The following is a 19,904-nucleotide window of genomic DNA, read 5'->3' as shown; positions in this document are numbered from 1 at the left end:
ACAGCCCGGTTACCTCCTGCAGTAAGTGGTGAACCTGGAAATTCAATGCTGGTGCTGTATCTGGCAATTGGAACTGAATTTCCAGTCTACATTAAGCCGTGCTTGACATAGCCAACCAAGCAAATATTCATCTACTGACTGGCTAAGTAACAGCAATCAAAGACAGACCTGCTATTTAAGCAGGTTTATCTGGCCGCTCAACATAGCCAGTCAGCCAACGAATATTGGCTGACTGGCTATGTCATGTGACACAAACAGTGACTGGGATATTCATCTATTTCCCATTGAATATTGGAGATTAGATGGCTTAGCATTATTTAGCCAGCTAGGAGCCATTCCTGTCAGATAAATAGCGCTGAATATCAGGTGGAAAGACTCAAACAGTCTATCCAGTCTGCCCAACAGTCGCATTCATTATCAGTTCATAATTACACCAAAAATACTTCATCATGGTCTTTCTTTGGCATCTACAGTTTTCAAACTGCCAGAAACCAGTGCCTGGGTACATGTTTATAGCATGGCATATTTTGATAACCAATACCATGAATTACTATTACAAAAAATGAATGTGTACTCTGAATGGGCAGAGAAAATTATATAATTATACATTTACTTAAAGAAAACAACTAACCTATCTGAGAAAAGGTGACTAACAAAGCAATCCCTTCTTGAACTCCAATACCGTACCCTGTCCTATCACTCCCTCTGGAAGTGCATTCCAGGTGTCCATCACCCGTTGGGTGAAGAACTTCCTAGCATTGGTTCGGGCTCGGTGCAGGCTATCGCAAAGTTTCTAAATTTCTTAAAGTTGCGATGCACTTTTAAAGTGTCCGTACCTGGGCTCCATGGATGACATCACCCACATGTGAGAATATGCTGCCTGCTTGTCCTGGGATAAAGAAGATTTTCGAGGTAAGAACCTAACCTACTTTTGCTGGTGGGGGATGCCAAAGCTCTGCCAGTTGAAGACATCCACTGCTAAAGCCTTCCCTTTCCTCTGTCTTAGGAGCTAGGGAGTCAGTGGGGTATCTCTAGTTACTGGTGCCACCATTCCCAAGCATGCTCAGTTCATGCTTGGGAATGCAAGCTTTAGTGGCTGGAGGCATGCCATTATTTTCCTCACTACTGAGGCAGTACGAGAAGGAAGAGGGCAACTCAGGCAGCAGATTTCTTCAGCTGGTTGGGCTTCTGCTATCCCACCAGACATTGACCAGGTTCTGTAGCTTTGGAAGGGGCCTAAGCTCAAAGTGGTGGGCCTAGCTCTCCAAGGCCCTTCCAGTGGCTATGCTACTTATTAAAGGCCCAGTATCTTCTTTTCTCTTGTCCCAGGTCTAGTTCTCTCTCCCTCCCCTCTACCCCCAGGTCCATTATCTCTCTCAGCCCAACATCTCTCTCTCATTCTCTCCACTTCCCCCCTCTATCTTCTCTCTCACAGTTTGGCATCTCTATTTTCCCCCTCCCCCTTGTTAGCATCTCTCCCTTCCCTCTTAACCCTGCCCCAATTTCATCTCAATTCCCTCCTTTCCCACCCAGCACAGTTTGGCAACATAATTGTCAGACCTCGTACATGGTGTATGAGCTAATAAAGGCATAAAAATAGACCACAAGGCATGCTGTACAACACATAAAGTCATTACTACTACTTGTAAGATATTGGTATTATGGCAGTAAACATAACAATATGTCATTGTCAACTTTTAAAATCAAAAGACATATTGAAGATGAGCAACTCACAGTGCAGACATTATAAGACTGTAAAATGAGGGTCTCAAAACAGATGAATGACACAAATATGCAATTATATTATACACTTACATTTCTTTCTATTTCAATCAATCTGTCTTTAATCTTCAATAATTCTTTTGTAGCTTCCTGATTTTCTTTTTCCCATTTATTGACAGATTGGCTTTCTTCACCTGCTTTGGGAGGAGAACTCTGTAACATTCTTTCCTCTTCTTGCCGCTGTTTGAGAGCTTCATAGTTTTTTTTCACCTAAAATTCAATGTAAATACAACACGATAATATTTATCATTTTTTAAAATCCAGTAGCCTTGACTTATGATACTATCTTATTCGGCACAGCAATGAGAGCAAAGAGTCAAATTTCTTCAAACAATAACAAACTTTTATTTATATTGATTGGGGTAGCAGTACAACAAATTACATATAACTGGAAAAATTATGATAGGTTAAACTATAACTTCTGGTGGAATTCCGTATGCCATATATATAAAATGGAGCGTGCATTAGCAACACAGAGAGGTTATTTTGGCAAGTTTCAGAAGATCTGGGGACCATTAGCAGATTTCTGTAATGAATGAAATCATTTTCCCATAATAAAAAATCTTATTAAGAAGAGGGGGGGTGGGTTTCATTTTATTTAATTTATCTCATAAACTTCCGGCGGAAACATGGAGCTGTAGACCGCGAGTAGCTACAGCTCCGCACCACCCGACCGCGGCTCGGCAAATTCGCCGCATTTTGATCTTCGGACTCGGTCCCCCCACGGAGGTGGTGTGTTCCCAGGAGGTGTGCGAGCAGATTGCACGGGTCGGCGCGCTGAGATGGCCACGAAGACGGTCCGTAAGGAGCGGGAGAGATGCAAGCCACCTGACTCCAAAATGGCGGACCACGTGGCTCCCCCGTCGCCGGAGGCTCCTAACTCCTCCTGGGTGTCGGCGGTGTCTGCGTAGGTCCAGGCGGCGCTTGAAAGTTCCCTGGGAGACAAGCTGCAGCGCATACTAGACAAGTTGGACAGTTTAGATCAGCGTTTTGCTTCCCTTTCCTCAGAGGTGAAAGAGACCCAGCAAAGAGTGAGTGCTACCGAGGATACTGTCCAGCAGCTTACTCAGGAGCAGTCTGCCCAGGCTGCCTCTATGGCTGCATTGAGAGCCAAGGTGGATGACCTCGAGAACCGGTCCCGCAGGAATAACCTCCGTTTTGTGGGTTTGCCAGAGTCGGTGCGAGATGTGGAGCTGGGAGCGCTGTTGGAACGCTGGCTGCTGGAGACCTTATCTTTATCTTCCTCCTCGGGCCCCCTGCGGGTGGAGAGGGAGCATCGTTTGGGGCAGCGGCGAGAGAATGCTGACCGGCCACGAGTGGTTATCTGCCGTATCCTGAATTATCATCATAAGATGGAGATTTTGCGTGCGTTGCGGCAGGGCAAGAAACTCTTGTATGACAACAGGCCCGTTCTTTGCTTTCAGGACTACTCAGCGGAAGTCTCTCAGCACGGCGCCGGTTTTCACCTTTGTGCACCCGTCTCATCCAACGCCACATTGCCTTTTCTCTGCAGTATCCGGCTCGCTTGCGGTTGACCCACCTGGGAAGGGTACATCACTTTGACAAGCTGGAGGCAGCGCAGCAGTTCCTGACGGAGATGATGCCAGAAGAACAGGCGCAGAGAGCTGTCGGGGATTGAGGAACCCTATCTTCGGTGGACTGTCCTGTAGTTTATGTATGGACTGGTGGCCTGTTTTTCCTTTCCTTTCTTTTAACGCTTTGTATGCTTGGAACCTATGGGTCCCTCTAAGCGTGGATGAGGCTGGTGGGAGTGTGGTTGGAGGGGAGACTGACATGTTGGTCCTGCTGGTGTCCGGCGATGGGGTCTCTTGGTTTGTGTGTTTCTTCGTTTTTGGTTTTTTTTTCAGATCCCGGAGGTTTCCCAGTGGTGTTTGGCCTGTTCAATATTGTGCTGTATCCATTGGGGTCTTTGCTGGAAGAGTGTGACCGCAGGTGGGAGATGTGGTGGTAGGGAGCGGGGAGGGGTGGGGTGTGTTTGAGTGCTCGGGGTAGCTTTGGTTCCTGGGGTTGCATTTTGGTCTTTTTATGGTGGGGGTCTGAGGCCCGGGGGTTCTTGGTCAGTGATCCCGTGGGAGGGTGGTCAAGGTTTTCTGGAAGTGATGCCCTTTTTGGGGTGTCTGGGATGTGAGTTGGGTGAGGGTTGGTTGTGGCAGGGGGAGGGAGGGGAGGGGAGGGGAGGGGTTGGGGGGTGGGGGGAGGTTGAGCAGGGGTTTGGGGATTCAGTGGTTGGGGTAATTGTAGATTCTAGTGGGAGTGGGTGGGGGGGGCTGATTGATCTGGGTCTGGATTGGCGGCGGGGGTATGGCTCGCCTTTTGGGGCAGGCGGCTGCTTGATACTGGAGAAGTGGTGGCTGGGACGCTTCTCTGGTGCATTACTGGTTTCTTCTCTATGTTCTCTTTTTCCACTAAGTGGGCAACTCTGGAATATACTTTAACTTCTTGGAACGTTGGGGGGATTCATTCACCTATTAAACGCTCAAAAATTTTGCAGCGTTTGAATCGCTCTAAAACCTCCATAGCCTTTTTACAGGAGACACGTTTATCCTCAGTGGAACATGCTAAGCTCTGTACCTGGTGGGTGGGTTCCCATTTGGAGGCGCCCGCAGTGGGGGGAAAGGGAGGTGTTATTATTTTGATCCGAAAGGGTCTTCGTCTTCAAACCCAGAGAGTGCTCCGTGATCCGCGTGGGCGTTACATCGTTGCCTTAGTGTTACTGGATAATAGGCCCCTTTTGTTATGTAATATCTATGCTCCTAACAATCCATCGGGCAGGTTCTTTCGGGGGCTTCGCAATCAGCTTTTGCAGTTTGGTGATGTTCCCATGCTGGTGGGCGGGGATTTTAACGAGGTGCCGGATCCTAAGTTAGATCGCTCTGCTTCTTTGGGCAGAGAGACCTCTAAACTTTTCACTGGGGCCCAGCTCTTGGAATCTACCCTGGGGGTGTTGGATGTGTGGCGGGTGCTCCATCCATTGGAGAGGGATTACTCCCACATATCCAGGGCGCACGGGACGCTTTCTCGAATTGATTTTATTCTTATTTTCCGCGACCTGCTTCCCCGGGTGTTGGGGGTGGATCTGGGGCCCATTGAAGTTTCTGACCATGCATGGGTGGGATTGCGGTGGACCTGGGGCGACTCTGCATGCCCTAGAGGGCCCTGGCGGTTTCCGTGTTATTTGTTTAGGGAGGCTCGGTTTCAGGAATACCTGGTGAAGCGTTGGCAAGATTTCCACCACACTAATCAGCAGCATCGCGAGGAGCCCATTCTCTATTGGGAGACGGCTAAGGCTGTATTAAGGGGGGATATCATTGCTTATGTGGCCCGAGAGTCGAAGCTTAGGTTCAGGACGGTTTTGGCTTTGGAACGAAAGGCGACTGCGCTGAGGAGGCAGTACAGCGGGGCACCCTCCTTTCTGCTTCGTACGCAGCTTTTGGAGGTCCCGCAGGAATTGAACGAATTGTTGCACCTCCGGGCTCTGCGGACGCGGGCGTACTTTAAGTTTCGATTATTTCGGTTTGCGAATAAGAGTAGCAGACTGTTGGCCCGCATGGCGCGCCCGCGGGGCGGACGGGAGGGTGTCTCCGCACTTCGGGACTCCTGTGGGTTGCTGCATCATCGGCCGGTGGAGATTTGTGAGTTGATGCGGGAGTTTTTTGCTGAGGTGTATGCGGATCCTGGCTCAGAGATTTTGGATGGGCAACTTTATCTAGATAGCCTCGATTTGCCCTGTATCTCTCGGCGAGATGCTGCCGCTTTGGATCTTCCCATTGCAGTTGAGGAGGTTGAATGGGCGATAGGGGTCAGTCCGTTGGGAAAGGCGCCGGGCCCGGATGGGTACAGGAGTGAGTTCTACAAATTGTTGGTGACGGAGATAGCGCCTGTGTTGGCTGAAGTTTATAATCTGAGTGTTGCTAAGGGCTTTTTACCACGTTACGTGAATTTGGCGACTATTATAGTTCTCCCGAAACCCGGCAAGGACCCTCTTTTACCTGAATCGTACCGTCCTATTTCACTGTTAAATTACGAGGCGAAGCTTTTAGCTAAAATTCTAGCTACCCGCCTGGCGCGCGTCCTGCCCTCAGTGATCTCGGACTCGCAGGTGGGGTTTGTGCGGGATCGCCCTGTAGCTAAGAATATCCGGTGTATCTTGTTGGCTCTGGAAAGAGCGGGACAGGGGGATGGCCCCTCCATGCTTATTAGTTTTGACGCTGAGAAGGCTTTTGACAAGGTGCGGTGGGGTTACCTTTTCGCGGAACTTCGGACGTACGGTTTGGGCCCTTTCTTTTATGGGGCCATACAGGCGTTATACAGTGATCCAGCTGCGCGGATTTCGGTCAATGGGACTCTCTCGGGCTTTTTTGATATTCACCGGGGGACTCGCCAGGGCTGCCCCCTGTCGCCGCTATTGTTCGTGCTTTCTTTGGATCCATTACTCCGGGAGATTCAGGCTAATGTGGATATTAGGGGAATGGTATTGGGAGATTCCCATTTTAAACTTGCGGCGTTTGCGGATGATCTCTTGGTCTTTTTAACGGACCCGCAGCGTTCCTTGCCCATATTGCTGGAGAGTTTGCGGGAATACGGGGATTTCTCCGGCTTCGTTCTGAACTTTGCAAAATCTGAGGCTTTGGCCTCCTCAACCCATCTTCAGCGGTTTTGGTGGGATCGCTTTCCGTTGCGCTGGGCCAATTCCTCGTTTCGGTACTTGGGGATCCGGCTGACTTTGGAGGTAGCCCACTTGTATCGCCTTAACATAGATAAACTCCTTGTCGACACTAAATTGTTACTGGCCAAATGGCAGGCACTGCCGCTGTCTTTGTTGGGTAGAATTCATTTATTTCGTATGGTTGTGTTCCCGAGGTGGCTTTACGTTCTCCAGACTCTTCCTCTTTCCTTGTTACAGAGGGATATTCGATCCCTCTACTCCATGTTGTCCCGGTTTTGTTGAGGAGGGCGGAGACCTAAAATGAAATGGTCCTTGTTGGTGGGGCCCGCTTCTAGGGGTGGTATGGGGGTGCCGGACATCAGGGTTTATAACCAGGCTTATTTGCTACGTCATGTGGGTGATTGGGTGATGGGCACCTCGTTTTATACGGATCTTTCAATGGAGAGGGATCATTTCTATCCTCTTCATCTGTTGTATCTCCTTCATGCCCCATTGTCCAAACTGCCGAGATCTTGTAAGTGTAGCCTTCTGTTCCGATCTTTGTGGACAGTGTGGCATCAACTCCTTGGGTTATGGAATCAGGATTCCCATACTAGTACCCTGTTGCCATTGGTGGGGAACCTGGCTTTTCCTCCGGGGGTTGGCCCCTCAGTTTTTGGACGCTGGAGGGCTCGGGGGGTGGAGCAGTTGAGGCATGTTCTGCAGGATGATGGGTCTCTCCTCTCATGTGCTGAGTTAGTGGGACGGGGGGTTCCCAAGCTTGGTCTCCCCTTTGCCTATTGTCAACTTAGCCATTACGTGGCGTCTCTCCCGGGGAGTTCCCTGCAAGGGGATTTTGGGACCCAGCTTAGTGCTTTTTTGACTGCTGACTCTGATACTAGGGTCTCTATCTCTTTTTTTCACGGTCAGATAATGGCTCTTCGCCCACCGAGGGTTTTTCCTGGTGTTTTGGCTGCCTGGCAGGGATTTGGGGGACCATTTCTTGTTGAACGTCCTGAAACGTACTTCGGGTTTAATACATAGTGCGGACTTACGAGAATGTCATTATCGCACTGACTTGCGGGCCTATGCTTCCCAAAGTCAGGCTTACTATATGGGGTGTGTTGGTACTCAATTTTGCACCCGCTGCTCGGGGGAGGTTAACACTTATTTTCATGGTATTTGGAGCTGCGAGGGGACTCAGGCTTTTTGGAAGGCGCTGGCCTCCTTTTTGCAGGGCTTGTTGAAAACACCTGTGCCTGTCTCCGTGAATTCTATGTTGTTTGCCCAATTCTCTTTCCTGTCTATGTATACTTCTTCTGACAAATTGTTTCTCAGTAAATGTTTTATTTTGGGGAAGAAATGTATTTTATGTTGTTGGCTTTCTCTTGAGCCCCCCTCCTTTTGGCACTGGAGGAATCGGCTTCACGAACTTATGGGCTGGGAGGCCCGTTTGGCCTGTTCTTCTCGTCGCCGGAGCAGAGACTTTGTTCAAACTTGGACTCCATATTTGAACATTTTGACCCCTGAAAGTCGTAGCCGCGTATTGAATAGGCTCCATTTGTGAGTCCGTTCCTCTCGACACCATTGCTGTACCCTACTTGAGAGTTGTATGTTCATTGGAGGGGTGGGGTGGGATGGGGGGAGCTGGAGGGGGGGTTTCTTCTGTGAGGGGGGGTGGTGTTCACTCGCGGGGGAAATCAGAGTCCAGTCCTCCGCGGCTGTTGTTGGGTAACATTGTATACCATGTTTTACTATTGCAGTTGTGCTTTCTGTTGTTTTGCATAATAAAACAGATTTGAACATAATTTATCTCATAAAATATTTGTCATTATTTTTATTATAATTGTTATGTGTATTGGGAGGGGAGGGAAAAGAAGGGTTTAAATTTTAACAACAATTATTATACATATTAGGTAATACAGATATTTTAGGTATTATTGTTTATAAATACAGAATAATATATTGTATTTACAGTGATACATGAAAGAAATTCAAGTGTATGTTTTATGTGATCTTTTAAAATTTCTATGTTACACTTGTTGATATATGAAAATGAATAAAAAATTTAAAACGAAAAAAAAAAAAAATTAAAAAATTACATGTAAATTCAGTCCAGAAATATTCTGGATGTCTTAGTGTGATTAAATATAATTCTATATTTATATCCATTAATAGCCTAAATATTTCTATCTTCTCTCAATAATGTCAATTGATAGTGCACAGTAGAGCTGCCCGATTCAGGAAAAAAAATTTCGATTCAATTCGATTCGATTCAGCCTATTGAATTGGTTTTTCGATTCGATTCGATTTTCCTGCCCAATTGGGTGTTTTTTTCAAACATCCTGGTGGGTTTATTTTATAGCCTCTTCACTCCCTTTGCCTTCTCCTAACCACACTGGCGCTGTGGTGTAAACAAAATAAACAAACAAAAAAGACTTTCCTCTCTCTGTTAAATCCTAGCTCACGTTTGCGGTCTAACACCAGCTTTGACAGGATACACGTTTCAAATCTGACATAGTGTAATCACAAAATGGAAAATAAAATTAGTTTTTCTACCTTTCGTTGTCTGGTCATTATTCAAATCTTGTTGGTCCCAGGCTCTGGTTATCTTATGATAACTTGCTTGCCAGGGTCTTCTTCTTTCTTCTTTCTCCGTGCTAACCATCCATCTGCCATCTCTGCCCTCCCCTTCCATTTCTCTTCCCTCCCCCGGAGGTCTGGCATCTTTCTTTTTTTTTTTCACCTCCATCCACAGATCCATCTTTTCTTAACTACCCTTTCATCCAGCATCTCTCCCTCCTTCCCTACCACCCCAGGGTCCACCATCTCTCCCTTTCTTTTCCCAACTACCCTCCACACCATCCCTTGTGTCCAACTTCTCTCCCTTTCTGTTCCTTCCCTCCCTAAATCCCATTGTTTCCTCTATTTTTAGACCCATTATTTCTTCCCCCCCCCCCAAAGTCTGGCATATGCACGTCTCTTTGAACTCCCCCTTCCCTCCCTTCCTCTGTGTACTTCTACAGCAGGGCCCCTCTCCCCTGAAGGTCTGTTCCTCCCTGAAGGCCTGTCCCCCACCTTGAAGGCCTATCCCCCCTGAAGGCTTGCCTGTCCCCCCTGAAGGCCTATGTCACCATCCCTGGCCTATCCCTTTTGAAGGCCTGTCCCCCCCTTGAAGGCTTGTCCCCCCCTTAAAGGCCTGTGCCACCATACCTGGCCTGTCCCCCCTTTGAAAGCCTGTCCCCCCCTTTACAGGTCTGCACCCCCCCTTGAAGGCCTGTTCCCCCCTTAAAGGCCTGTTCCCCCCTGAAGGACTGCCCCCCCGGGGAGGCCAGGGGGGAAGCAGACAGCAGCACTTCCTGACTGACCCTCCCTCCACGCCCTGTAAAGCAGATGCGGCAGCGGCCAGCCAGCAAGAGCAGCGCTGGTGCTCCTGCTTTAGGGGGCAAGGGAGAAAGGTCCGAATCAGGAAGCCAATTTTTTTTTTGTCTTGAATTGATTCAAATCGATTCACCCAAAGTGAATCAGTGAACCAATTCGAATCGTGAATCGGACAGCACTAGTTCACAGACAACATTTCTAGGCAGATTACATAATCTTAGAGAATGACGCGGGGACAAAGATTTGTCCCCGTCCTCTCACTGTCCCCGCATTTCCATTCCCGTTCCCTCTCCATCACCACAGTCTTAATTTTCTTCCCTGCATCTCCCTGCTCAAAGCAGAAACTTTATTTTAGATAGATAGAAAAACACTTGCTGAAAAGTTGGAAAGAATGCCGTACTATGCATGCTTTCCCTACTTATTTGTATGTAGTTTATAGCTACTCTGTACACTGTATGCACTCCAGGGAATTATGTATCAAAAAATTCAAAATAATGTACAGAACAACAACATATTGAACAGAATAACATTTGCAGCATTCTGTAAATATATGGAGGTATTTTAATACTTAGCTTGTCATTCCAGTATCTTTCTGTTGGCTATGTAAATAGTGATATTCGGAAGCACTAACCAAAAACCCTGAGATTATTAGCAACTATACCAATGGTTCTGCTCAAGAATTAACTCAACAGTAATGTTAACTGCCAACACAGGCTGTAAATGAGCTCAGAAACTGCTCCCATGTAAACTCAAAACATATATACAAAGTTTTCCAAGACCTCAAGGGCTGATGGGCATCCAAGAATAAGCCTGGAGAAGCCTAAACATACTAAAACAATAGACAAGTGCAGTAAGGACTGGGCGGTGGTCTAGTAAGTATATAATCTCTTTTTCCAGGACAACAGATGAGATATTCTAGACAGATAGGACGTACAAAAACAGTCCCCAAAAAGCTAAGTTGGGCTTGCTGCACTGACCCTGACATCCATTTCTGTAAAACTTGTCAAACATGAGAAAAGAATACCATGTTACCGCCCTGCAAATCTCCTCCTCCTCCTGCGGCCCACGAAGAAGCCACACTCGTGGATGAATGTGCCTTGACGGAAACAGGAGATTGTTTCCCAGAAAGAGTATAGGCTGACAAAATGATTCTACAGATCCATCTGGAAATCGTGGCCTTGGAAGCGGGAGCTTAACTAAACTAGTCAGCACAAACAAATAGCTAGAGAGAATAAACTGTTTAATGACCTCCAGATAATGCAGAACTCATGGCGACTTGTTTGTACCATCTGTAAGAGAACTGAGATTGAATACCTCACGTGTAACTATGTTTTCCTGTAAGGGTCCCCAGAAATGGAATTGGCTACCTTTATACATTAGAAAGCAAAGCAATCTCAAGGTGTTTAAAAAATTACTGCAGAGGCATTTATTTTGTAAGATGAAATATGGGCATTAAGAAACTTGCATTTGTGAAAGCACTGGTCGCTTAACTTGTTTGTTTTATATGTATTTTATGTTTTTTTATTATGTATGTTTATATTGTGAGCCGCCTTGGGAAAGGCAGTTTATAAATAAAATAAAACAAACAAACAAACTCTACACACGTCCAGTTATTTCAGAAGTCGACCACACGTCCTGGAACCAGTAGGCTGAAAGGTAGGCAAACTCACTTCCTGATTAACATGAAAAGCCGAAATCACCTTGTGCAGGAAGGAACTATCCGAAGGGAATCTCCAGACTCCAAAATCAGGAGGAATGGTTCTCTGCAAGACAGAGCCTGTAGGTTCCACACACATTGTGCCGAAGCAATGGCAAACAGAAAAACAGACTTGAGCATCAAGCCCAAGAGGGAAGCATCTTGAAGGGGCTCAAAAAGAGCCTTTATAAGCCTAGACAGCACATGGTGAAGGTCCCAGGAATGGAAAAGTAGCTTAAACGTCATTCTGACATGAAGAGCCCCTTTCAGAAATCTAGCAACATTAGGATGAGACGTCGATGAGGATCGATGTTCCCATGTTCAAAAATAGAGCCTGGCCACCTGGTTCCAAAGAGAAGCCACAGTGAGGCCATTATCCAAATCAGCCTGAATTAAGGCAAAAATTAGCAATATCTGAGCTGAATAAGGGTCCACCCAGTCCTAGGTGCACCACTGTTCAAAGTTGTTAAAGCACATGCAGATTGTGAAAAATTGCAGGCAGACCTTGGGAAACTGGAAGACTTGGCATCCAAGTGGCAGATGAAATTTAATGTGGACAAATGCAAAGTGATTCAAATTGGGAAGAATAATCCAAATTACAGTTACCAGATGCTAGAGTCCACCTTGGGGGTTAGCGCCCAAGAAAAGGATCTGGGGTGTCATTGTAGACAATACAATGAAACCTTCCGCCCAATGTGTAACGGCAGCCAAAAAAGCAAACAAGATGCTAGGAATTATTAAAAAAGGGATGGTTAACAAGACTAAGAATGCTATAATGCCTCTGTATCGCTCCATGGTGCGACCTCACCTGGAGTACTGCGTTCAATTCTGCTCTCCTTATCTCAAGAAAGATACTAGAAAAGGTTCAAAGAAGAGTGATCAAGATGATAAAGGGTATAGAACTCCTCTCGTATGAGGAAAGACTAAAAAGGTTAGGGCTCTTCGCCTTGGAAAAGAGATGGCTAAGGGGGATATGATTGAAGTCTACAAAATCCTGAGTGGAGTAGAATGGGTACAAATGGATTGATTTTTCACTCCATCAAAAATTACAAAAACTAGGGGGCACTTTATGAAGTTACAGGAAAATACTTTTAAAACCAATTGGAGGAAATATTTTTTATTCAGAGAATAGTTAAGCCCTGGAATGCATTGTCCGAGGTTGTGGTAAGAGGGGATAGTATAGCTGGTTTTAAGAAGGGTTTGGACAATTTCCTGGAGGAAAAGTCCATAGTCTATTATTGAGAAAAACAGGGGCCAAGCCACTTCTTGCCCTGGATCGGCAGCAAGGAATGTTGCTACTTTTTGGGTTTTGTCCAGATACTAGTGACATGGATTGGCTACTGTGAGAACAGGCTACTGGGCTTGATGGACCATTGTTCTGACCTAGTAAGGATATTCTTATGTAATGTAATGATGGAAGGCCTCTGGTAGTGGAAGAACAGAAGCAGGCTGAGTTGAGGATTTTGTGTCCAAAGGAGCAACACCACTGAGAGACGCTGTAGAGGTGGATTGGGACTGTGCAGGGGAGAACACTGGTCCTGAGATTCAGACTGCAAATCCAGAATCCAGTCGGGGTTTCAGAATTTCCCCAATGAATATGCATTGAAAGCAGTGCATGCAAATAGATCTCATGTATATTCATTGGGGTAATCCTGAAAACCCAACTGGATTCCGGCCCTCGAGGACCGGAGTTGCCCACCCCTGGTCTAGAATGTCTCACTGATTGCACTGGAATATATGTTATCTGTACTAGTTGTACCTAATAGCACTACAGGCTGAGAACCAGGGATGTCACTGCTACTCCTTGAAATCTTGGATAAGTCACCAAAACATACACTGAATCAGGTACAAAACTTAAATTGCAAGCCCTCCAGGATGATGAAAATACCTAGCGTACCTGAATAAAACTTGCTTTAAGCTATTACTGAGAAAGGTGTGATCTAAATCCAAAATCCAGGAAAAGGCATATTGTGAAGTAATATAGAACACTACAAATGCCATCCAGGACCTGAAGAACAATTCTATCATACCATAATAGCAGTAGCATCCACGAGTAACATAACAAGGACCTTAGGAAAATGTAGCACCAAACACTACAATGTGAACTAGATCATCAATAAACCTTTTGGAAATCTCCCTTTCTCTGCCATGTCCAACATCTCAGTCTCTCTCCCACTATCCATCATCTCTCTCCTTTCTCTTGTGCCCTAAATCAAACATCTCCCCCTTCCACCATAATTTTTAACATTTCTTCCTCTATCTCCATGCACCCCTATTCCCCAACATTTCTCCCACTCTTGCCTTTCTCCTTGCAGTATCCCTCACTTCCCTCTACTCCATATGTAACATTTTTCCTTTCTTGCCCCTCTACACCTCTTTGCAGCATCTCCATCTTCCTCCCCTCAATCCATGTCCTACAATCCTTCTCTTGTCCCCTCAACCCGCATGCAGTATCTTTCCTTCCTATTCCACCCCCACCATACTTACAGCTAACTCTGGCCCAGATTAGCTGTAAGTAATTAGCAATTGTCTAATGATCGCTGCTGATCGTTTTGATTGGTTTAGCAACAATCAGATTTGCTGACCTGATACAAAAAATGGCTCACCGCATGGTTTTGTGCATGATCACTCATTCTCTGATCCAGTCATGTAAATAAGGCCATTAATATTGAAATGTCATGTAAACTAGCAGAGAGACTGATGCTCTAACATGGCTTCCCGATGCACAAAAAAAGTGATCGCTTTTAGTGATTCAAAAAAAGTGACTGGTCACTTATATGTCCTACCCACAGTTCAGACCAATATATTTATAACATACCATACCTTTTTTTTAACTTTTAATGGGCACAGATACTGTGCGTGTGTTACACACGCACAATATAGAAACATAGTAATATGATGGCAGATAAAGGCCATTTAGCCTTTCCAGTCTGCCCATCCACAGTAATCTATCTTGTCCTCTCTCGAAGAGATCCCATGTGCCTATCCCCAAGTCAATGAAAACGTCTGCGCAATGTGCGGCGGCGGCAAAAAGGGCGAACAGAATGCTAGGAACTATTAAGAAAGGGATCATGAATAGATCGAAGAAGGTTATCATGCCGCTGTACAGGGCCATTGTACGCCCTCACATGGAATACTGCGTCCAGCACTGGTCAACATACATGAAGAAGGACATGGTACTACTCGAAAGGGTCCAGAGAAGAGCGACTAAAATGGTTAAGGGGTTGCAGGAGTTGCCATATAGTGAGAGATTAGGGAAGATGGGCCTGTTCTCTCTTGAAAAGAGGAGACATGATTGAAACATTCAAGATAATGAAGGGAATAGATTTAGTAGATAAAGACAGGCTGTTCACCCTCTCCAAGGTAGAGAGAACAAGAGGGCACTCTCTGAAGTTAAAAGGGGATAGATTCCGTATGAATGTAAGGAAGTTCTTCTTCACCCAGAGAGTGGTAGAGAACTGGAATGCTCCTCCGGAGGCTGTTATAAGGGAAAACATGTTCCAGGGATTCAAGACAAGGTTGGACAAGTTCCTGCTGAACTGGAACGAACACAGGTAGGGCTGGTCTCGGTTAGAGCACAGGTCTTTGACCTGGGGGCTGCCGCGTGAGCGAACTGCTGGGCATGATGGACCACTGGTCTGACCTAGGAGCGACAATTCTTATTTTCTTATGTTCCACAACTTCTTCCAGGAGACTGTTCCACGCATCTACCACTCTTTCTATAAAAAAGTATTTTCTTAGATTATTCCTGAATCTATCATCTCTTCACTTCATCCTATGCCCTTTCATTCCAGAGCTTCATTGCAAATGCCCCATTAAAAAAGAGCCAATCCGCTCTAACTGATGATGAGCCACTGCACCTTCCCCCCTCCTCGACAAAAGCATGATGACAGCAGGAAGGATGCCCAGTCCCTCCTGCTCCGCAGGCCACCACTGGGAGGGGAAGTGGCCTAAGGCCCTGAATGGCTCTAAATGGAAGGTCTTAAAATCAGGGCCTTAGGGCCCTCCCACTGCATCCCAAGATATATTGGGAAGGGGAAGGGCTGTCATTCTGAAGATGCGGCCCTATCAGTGGGACAGAGTGGGCTTCCCTCCTGCCGATTTTGCATTGGAAGGTATGGGGCTGATGGCCGATGTGTGTGTGTTGGGGGGTTGTTGTTGTCTGATGTCGGGTGATGTGGGGGAGGGGTCAAGTGATGTCAAGTAATGTCAGGTGCTGTTGGAGGGGTGTCTGGGATGTTGGGGGGGAGGTGTAGAAGGTTCTGAGAACAGCGTCTCTATGTGGAGGGGGCTGGGGGGATCAGTGGGTATGAGGGAGGGAGAAAGGAATTGCATTATCCCTGCCGGTTCAGCTGATCCTGGCAGGGGAATCCATGATTAGCTGAGTCGGGATTCCCCTGCCACAATCAGCTGATGGCAAGCCTACTGGAGTCCGAGGATACTTTTCTATGAGAAATTGATATTCCTTAAAAGTCACATGGCCCAATTCATAATGTTGAGTAATATATGAAAAGATCTCTTTCATTAATGGGCCAGTGGGATTCTCCGGCAATACTTTATAAGCTGTTAAATCTTGTAATTGCCTCTTGGCTTCCTTTTTTTAGAAACATCAGATAGAGAGATAGCAGTACTTTCTACAATGATTTTGACTGTAGCTCTTGCAATTGATAAAATATGTTTGAGACTTTTCTTTAAAAACAAACAGAAAGAGTTTTTTGGTTGCAAAATTCAAATGTTTCCTGACCTCTCTAGAGAAACTCAAAAGCATCGTAGAGAATTTCTTCTATTGAAACCTGGGCCATGGTACACCCTCACCTGAAATACTGTGTCCAGCACTTTTCGCCATACATGAAGAAGGACACAGTACTACTCGAAAGGGTAAAGAGAAGAGCGACTAAAATGGTTAAAGGTCTGGAGGAGTTGCCGTACAGTGAGAGATTAGAGAAACTGGGCCTCTTCTCCCTTGAAAAGAGTAGACTGAGAAGGGGACATGATTGAAACATTCAAGATAATGAAGGGAATAGACTTAGTAGATAAAGACAGGTTGTTCACCCTCTCCAAGGTAGAGAGAACGAGAGGGCACTCTAAAGTTAAAAGGGGATAGATTCTGTACAAACGTAAGGAAGTTCTTCTTCACCCAGAAAGTGATAAAAAAAACTGGAATGCTCTTCTGGAGGCTGTTATAGGGGAAAACACCCTCCAGAGATTCAAGACAAAGTTAGACAAGTTTCTGCTGAACCAGAACATACGCATGTAAGGCTAGTCTCAGTTAGGGCACTGGTCTTTGACCTAAGGGCCACTGCGGGAGCGGACTGCTTGGCACGATGGACCACTGGTCTGACCCAGCAACAGCAATTCTTATGTTCAGCAGAGAGATCCTTTACTTATGCTGAAAGTTAGATGTGGATACTCGGGAGTAGTGGAGAAATGATTTTGGGAACGAGCCAGCCAAGAGGGTTTTTGGATGGATCGATACACGGAGTTATGTTTTCAGTTTTTCATCTAAGCGAAGGATCGGTTTCTAAATGAAAATGAATATAGTTGACTATGTGTTTCCTTTTGGTTAGTGCGTGGTTGTAGTTGGTGATCTTCATGGATGCCTGGTTTTGCCTCATTTACTAACAGTGGTATTCAGCCGTAATATGCCTTTACAAAAAAAACCCAAACAAAAAACACGATGGTCATTTGTGATCCTAATTATAGGAGTTATCTTACTGGGGCTGCTATATTTGAGATGGGTGCACTAATACTTAATATATACTGCATGTAAAGCAGTTACTTTATTAAATGGATCCAGAGTAGTTAAACAGATGACTATGGTCTTCTACCCCATGTGCTGAAAATGTTTGATACCTTAATTGATAAATGTGTAGTCATCAAGTAGTTGTTTATATATATCTCTGAGTGGTTTGCAGCTAACATCTAATATTGATTTAAATATAATGGTAGGGTATATTGTACTCCGGGAGGCTTTCAAGTGCTCATAAAATTTTGGAGCTGTGTTGATTCATGTATATTATAAAAACAGGCAGAGATAGAGATAAATTTACATTCATTTTGATTTTAATTACATGTTAATGTAGTGAAATGGTTGATTTGAGTAAACATGGGTTTGGTTATATGTATGGTTCACTGCTATATATAATTTGGTGGAATTTATAAAGGTACATGTAATTTCTGGATGTAATAAAACTTTGCTTTACTTTAAATACTGGCATAAACTTTTCAATATTTGGGTTATATTTGCTGAGAATGATATTTATATGATATTATGATTTTTAATCTTTTTAACCCTTGTAACGCTATGAAATTTTACAGCAAAATGTGGCTCTATATACCATTTTACATATTTTCTACTATTCATCGGGTTGTAGATTAAATTGCCTTTTTATGTTCGGATAATGATATTCTTTTATTTATTACATATATTGATATTTTAGTAAATAATAAAGAGATGAGGGAAGGGGTTTAGATTTATTTGTTAGGTTTTATGGGTGATTCTATTTCATATCATATATAAATTTGGTAGTACCTGTTTAAAACTAAGATAATAGCTTGTGAGGAGTTATTTTATACCTGATCTCACTTGCGTTTCCAAGTTTTCGTATTTATTTTGGGATGGGTGAGCGGGGAAGGGAGGGGGGTATATAATGAAGGGTGGGGGGAAAGATGGGGGTTTCTAGTAGATCTTATTTTTTGGGAAAGTGATTTGTTACACTATATTCATAGTATGATTTTTTATAAAACAACAACAAAAAAATTTATGATATTACCTAATGGATCTTAAGATATTGTCTTTAAATAGACCCAGGCTAAAGTCACATTCACCATTTCTTTAAACTTGCTATAAGGAAGCCTCAGCCCCACCACTCCACCGCTAAATTAGTGTTTCATTGCGGGAAGAATTATGTGAGAACTCATCATTGGCTGCCTGTAGTGTTTTTTATCAAAAGAATTTTCCATCCAAAACGTATTTATAATAGATATATAGTATTTTAAAGAAACTTATTAAGCTTGTACTTAGCTTGTTTAATCAGCCAACGTCCGGGAGTGAAACCCGACATGCATGTTTCGCACTATAAAAGTGCTGTATCAAGGGTCTCCCAAGAACGCCCGTGTCATCCGACTACACCAATTTTAAGATCAAAAACATGACTCAAGCCAGTTAAAATGGAGGGTTATAGATCAGTTAAATAAAGGGGGGGAGGGAATGGTGAATATAGAAGAAAAACTCAACTATAAAGAACAACGGTGGATTTACACATTAAATACAGTTATTCCACATGGGCTGAATACAGAGCTCGAATGGCTGTCTTTAGTTTGACACAGAGCTCGAATGGCTGTCTTTAGTTTGACCCAGTACGATAGATGAAAGATGGGAGGAGTTTAAAGTTGAAAGAAAAAAGTACAGTAATGGGAGCTCCAGGACGTCGGATGATACGTCATTACGCTTCTTCCGGCTGATTGGACCTCACAAGATATTTAAACAAAAGAACGCTGTCGCTCCCGCTGTAAAGTATTGACTGTTACACCGGAGATAGATGGCTAAGGGTGAGTAACGTTTCAGTAACATGCTGAATAAGAAAGAGCTTGTTTTGAGTTCAATCTATGGTTATAAAAGCATTGGTTTAGTTATAAATGACTTGAAACAGGTTTTAATTTATGGTTATGTTGGTTATTTCTTTATGGATTGAGCCTTGAAAAAGCAAGCTAGGCGAAACATGTCGGCTTTGATATCCCTTAATAGTGCTGACATCTCTAACCAAGAAGACTTAGCCATATTTTAAGCTAAGTATTCACCTTTATAAGAATTTATCAAATAATATAAATAAGATTAAGCTCTATTAAAAAGTAATAGACCCGATGACGAATCGACACATAAAGCTTAGGACGATGAGAAGTTTGAGTCCTGAGTGGTGCCACTGAGGGTCGAGAAAACTTGAACAAGGTGTTTTCATAGCCTTAAGAAAGTGTATATTCTGGCTATAAGATTATATACAGATCATAGAATATTTGTTGATACATGGAAAACTTTACGATATGTAAATAATCTAACTCCTATTTCGATAAATAAATCAACAAATCAAACGATTTGGTTAAACCCCAAGATCAAAACTGGTGGTTTTAAAATCATCTGGAAGCATTGGATGATGGCGGGAATACGTACATTGGAAGATGTAATATCTAATGGTAAGCTGCTTGCAACATAAATTTGGCCTTAACAAGTCACAAAGTTTTAGATGGTTGCAATTGAAGCAGACCATTCAGGTGGGGTTCCCTGAATGGAAAACTCTTAATAATCAATATACCGTATTTTCTCGCATATAACGCGCACGTTATACGTGGTTTTTACATACCGCGCATACCCATAAGAACATA

The 19,904-nt window shown here is 44.4% G+C and overlaps 1 protein-coding gene across 4 annotated transcripts in view; it reads right to left on the bottom strand.

Annotated features, from left to right (window-relative positions):
• The window catches only part of CCDC88A (coiled-coil domain containing 88A), a 612,058-nt gene that overhangs the window by 257,314 nt on the left and 334,840 nt on the right, over window positions 1–19,904 (bottom strand). For all 4 annotated transcript variants that reach the window (XM_033936818.1, XM_033936819.1, XM_033936822.1 and 1 more), the window contains one exon: window positions 1,816–1,992. In XM_033936818.1, coding sequence (XP_033792709.1) covers window positions 1,816–1,992 — 177 coding nt within the window. The remainder of the gene's footprint in view (window positions 1–1,815; window positions 1,993–19,904) is intronic.

This window comes from Geotrypetes seraphini, chromosome 3, assembly GCF_902459505.1.
Source record: "Geotrypetes seraphini chromosome 3, aGeoSer1.1, whole genome shotgun sequence".
Taxonomy (NCBI): domain Eukaryota; kingdom Metazoa; phylum Chordata; class Amphibia; order Gymnophiona; family Dermophiidae; genus Geotrypetes; species Geotrypetes seraphini.
The sequence above is the reverse complement of the archived record's forward strand: the minus strand, read 5'-3'. Positions and strand labels throughout refer to the sequence as shown.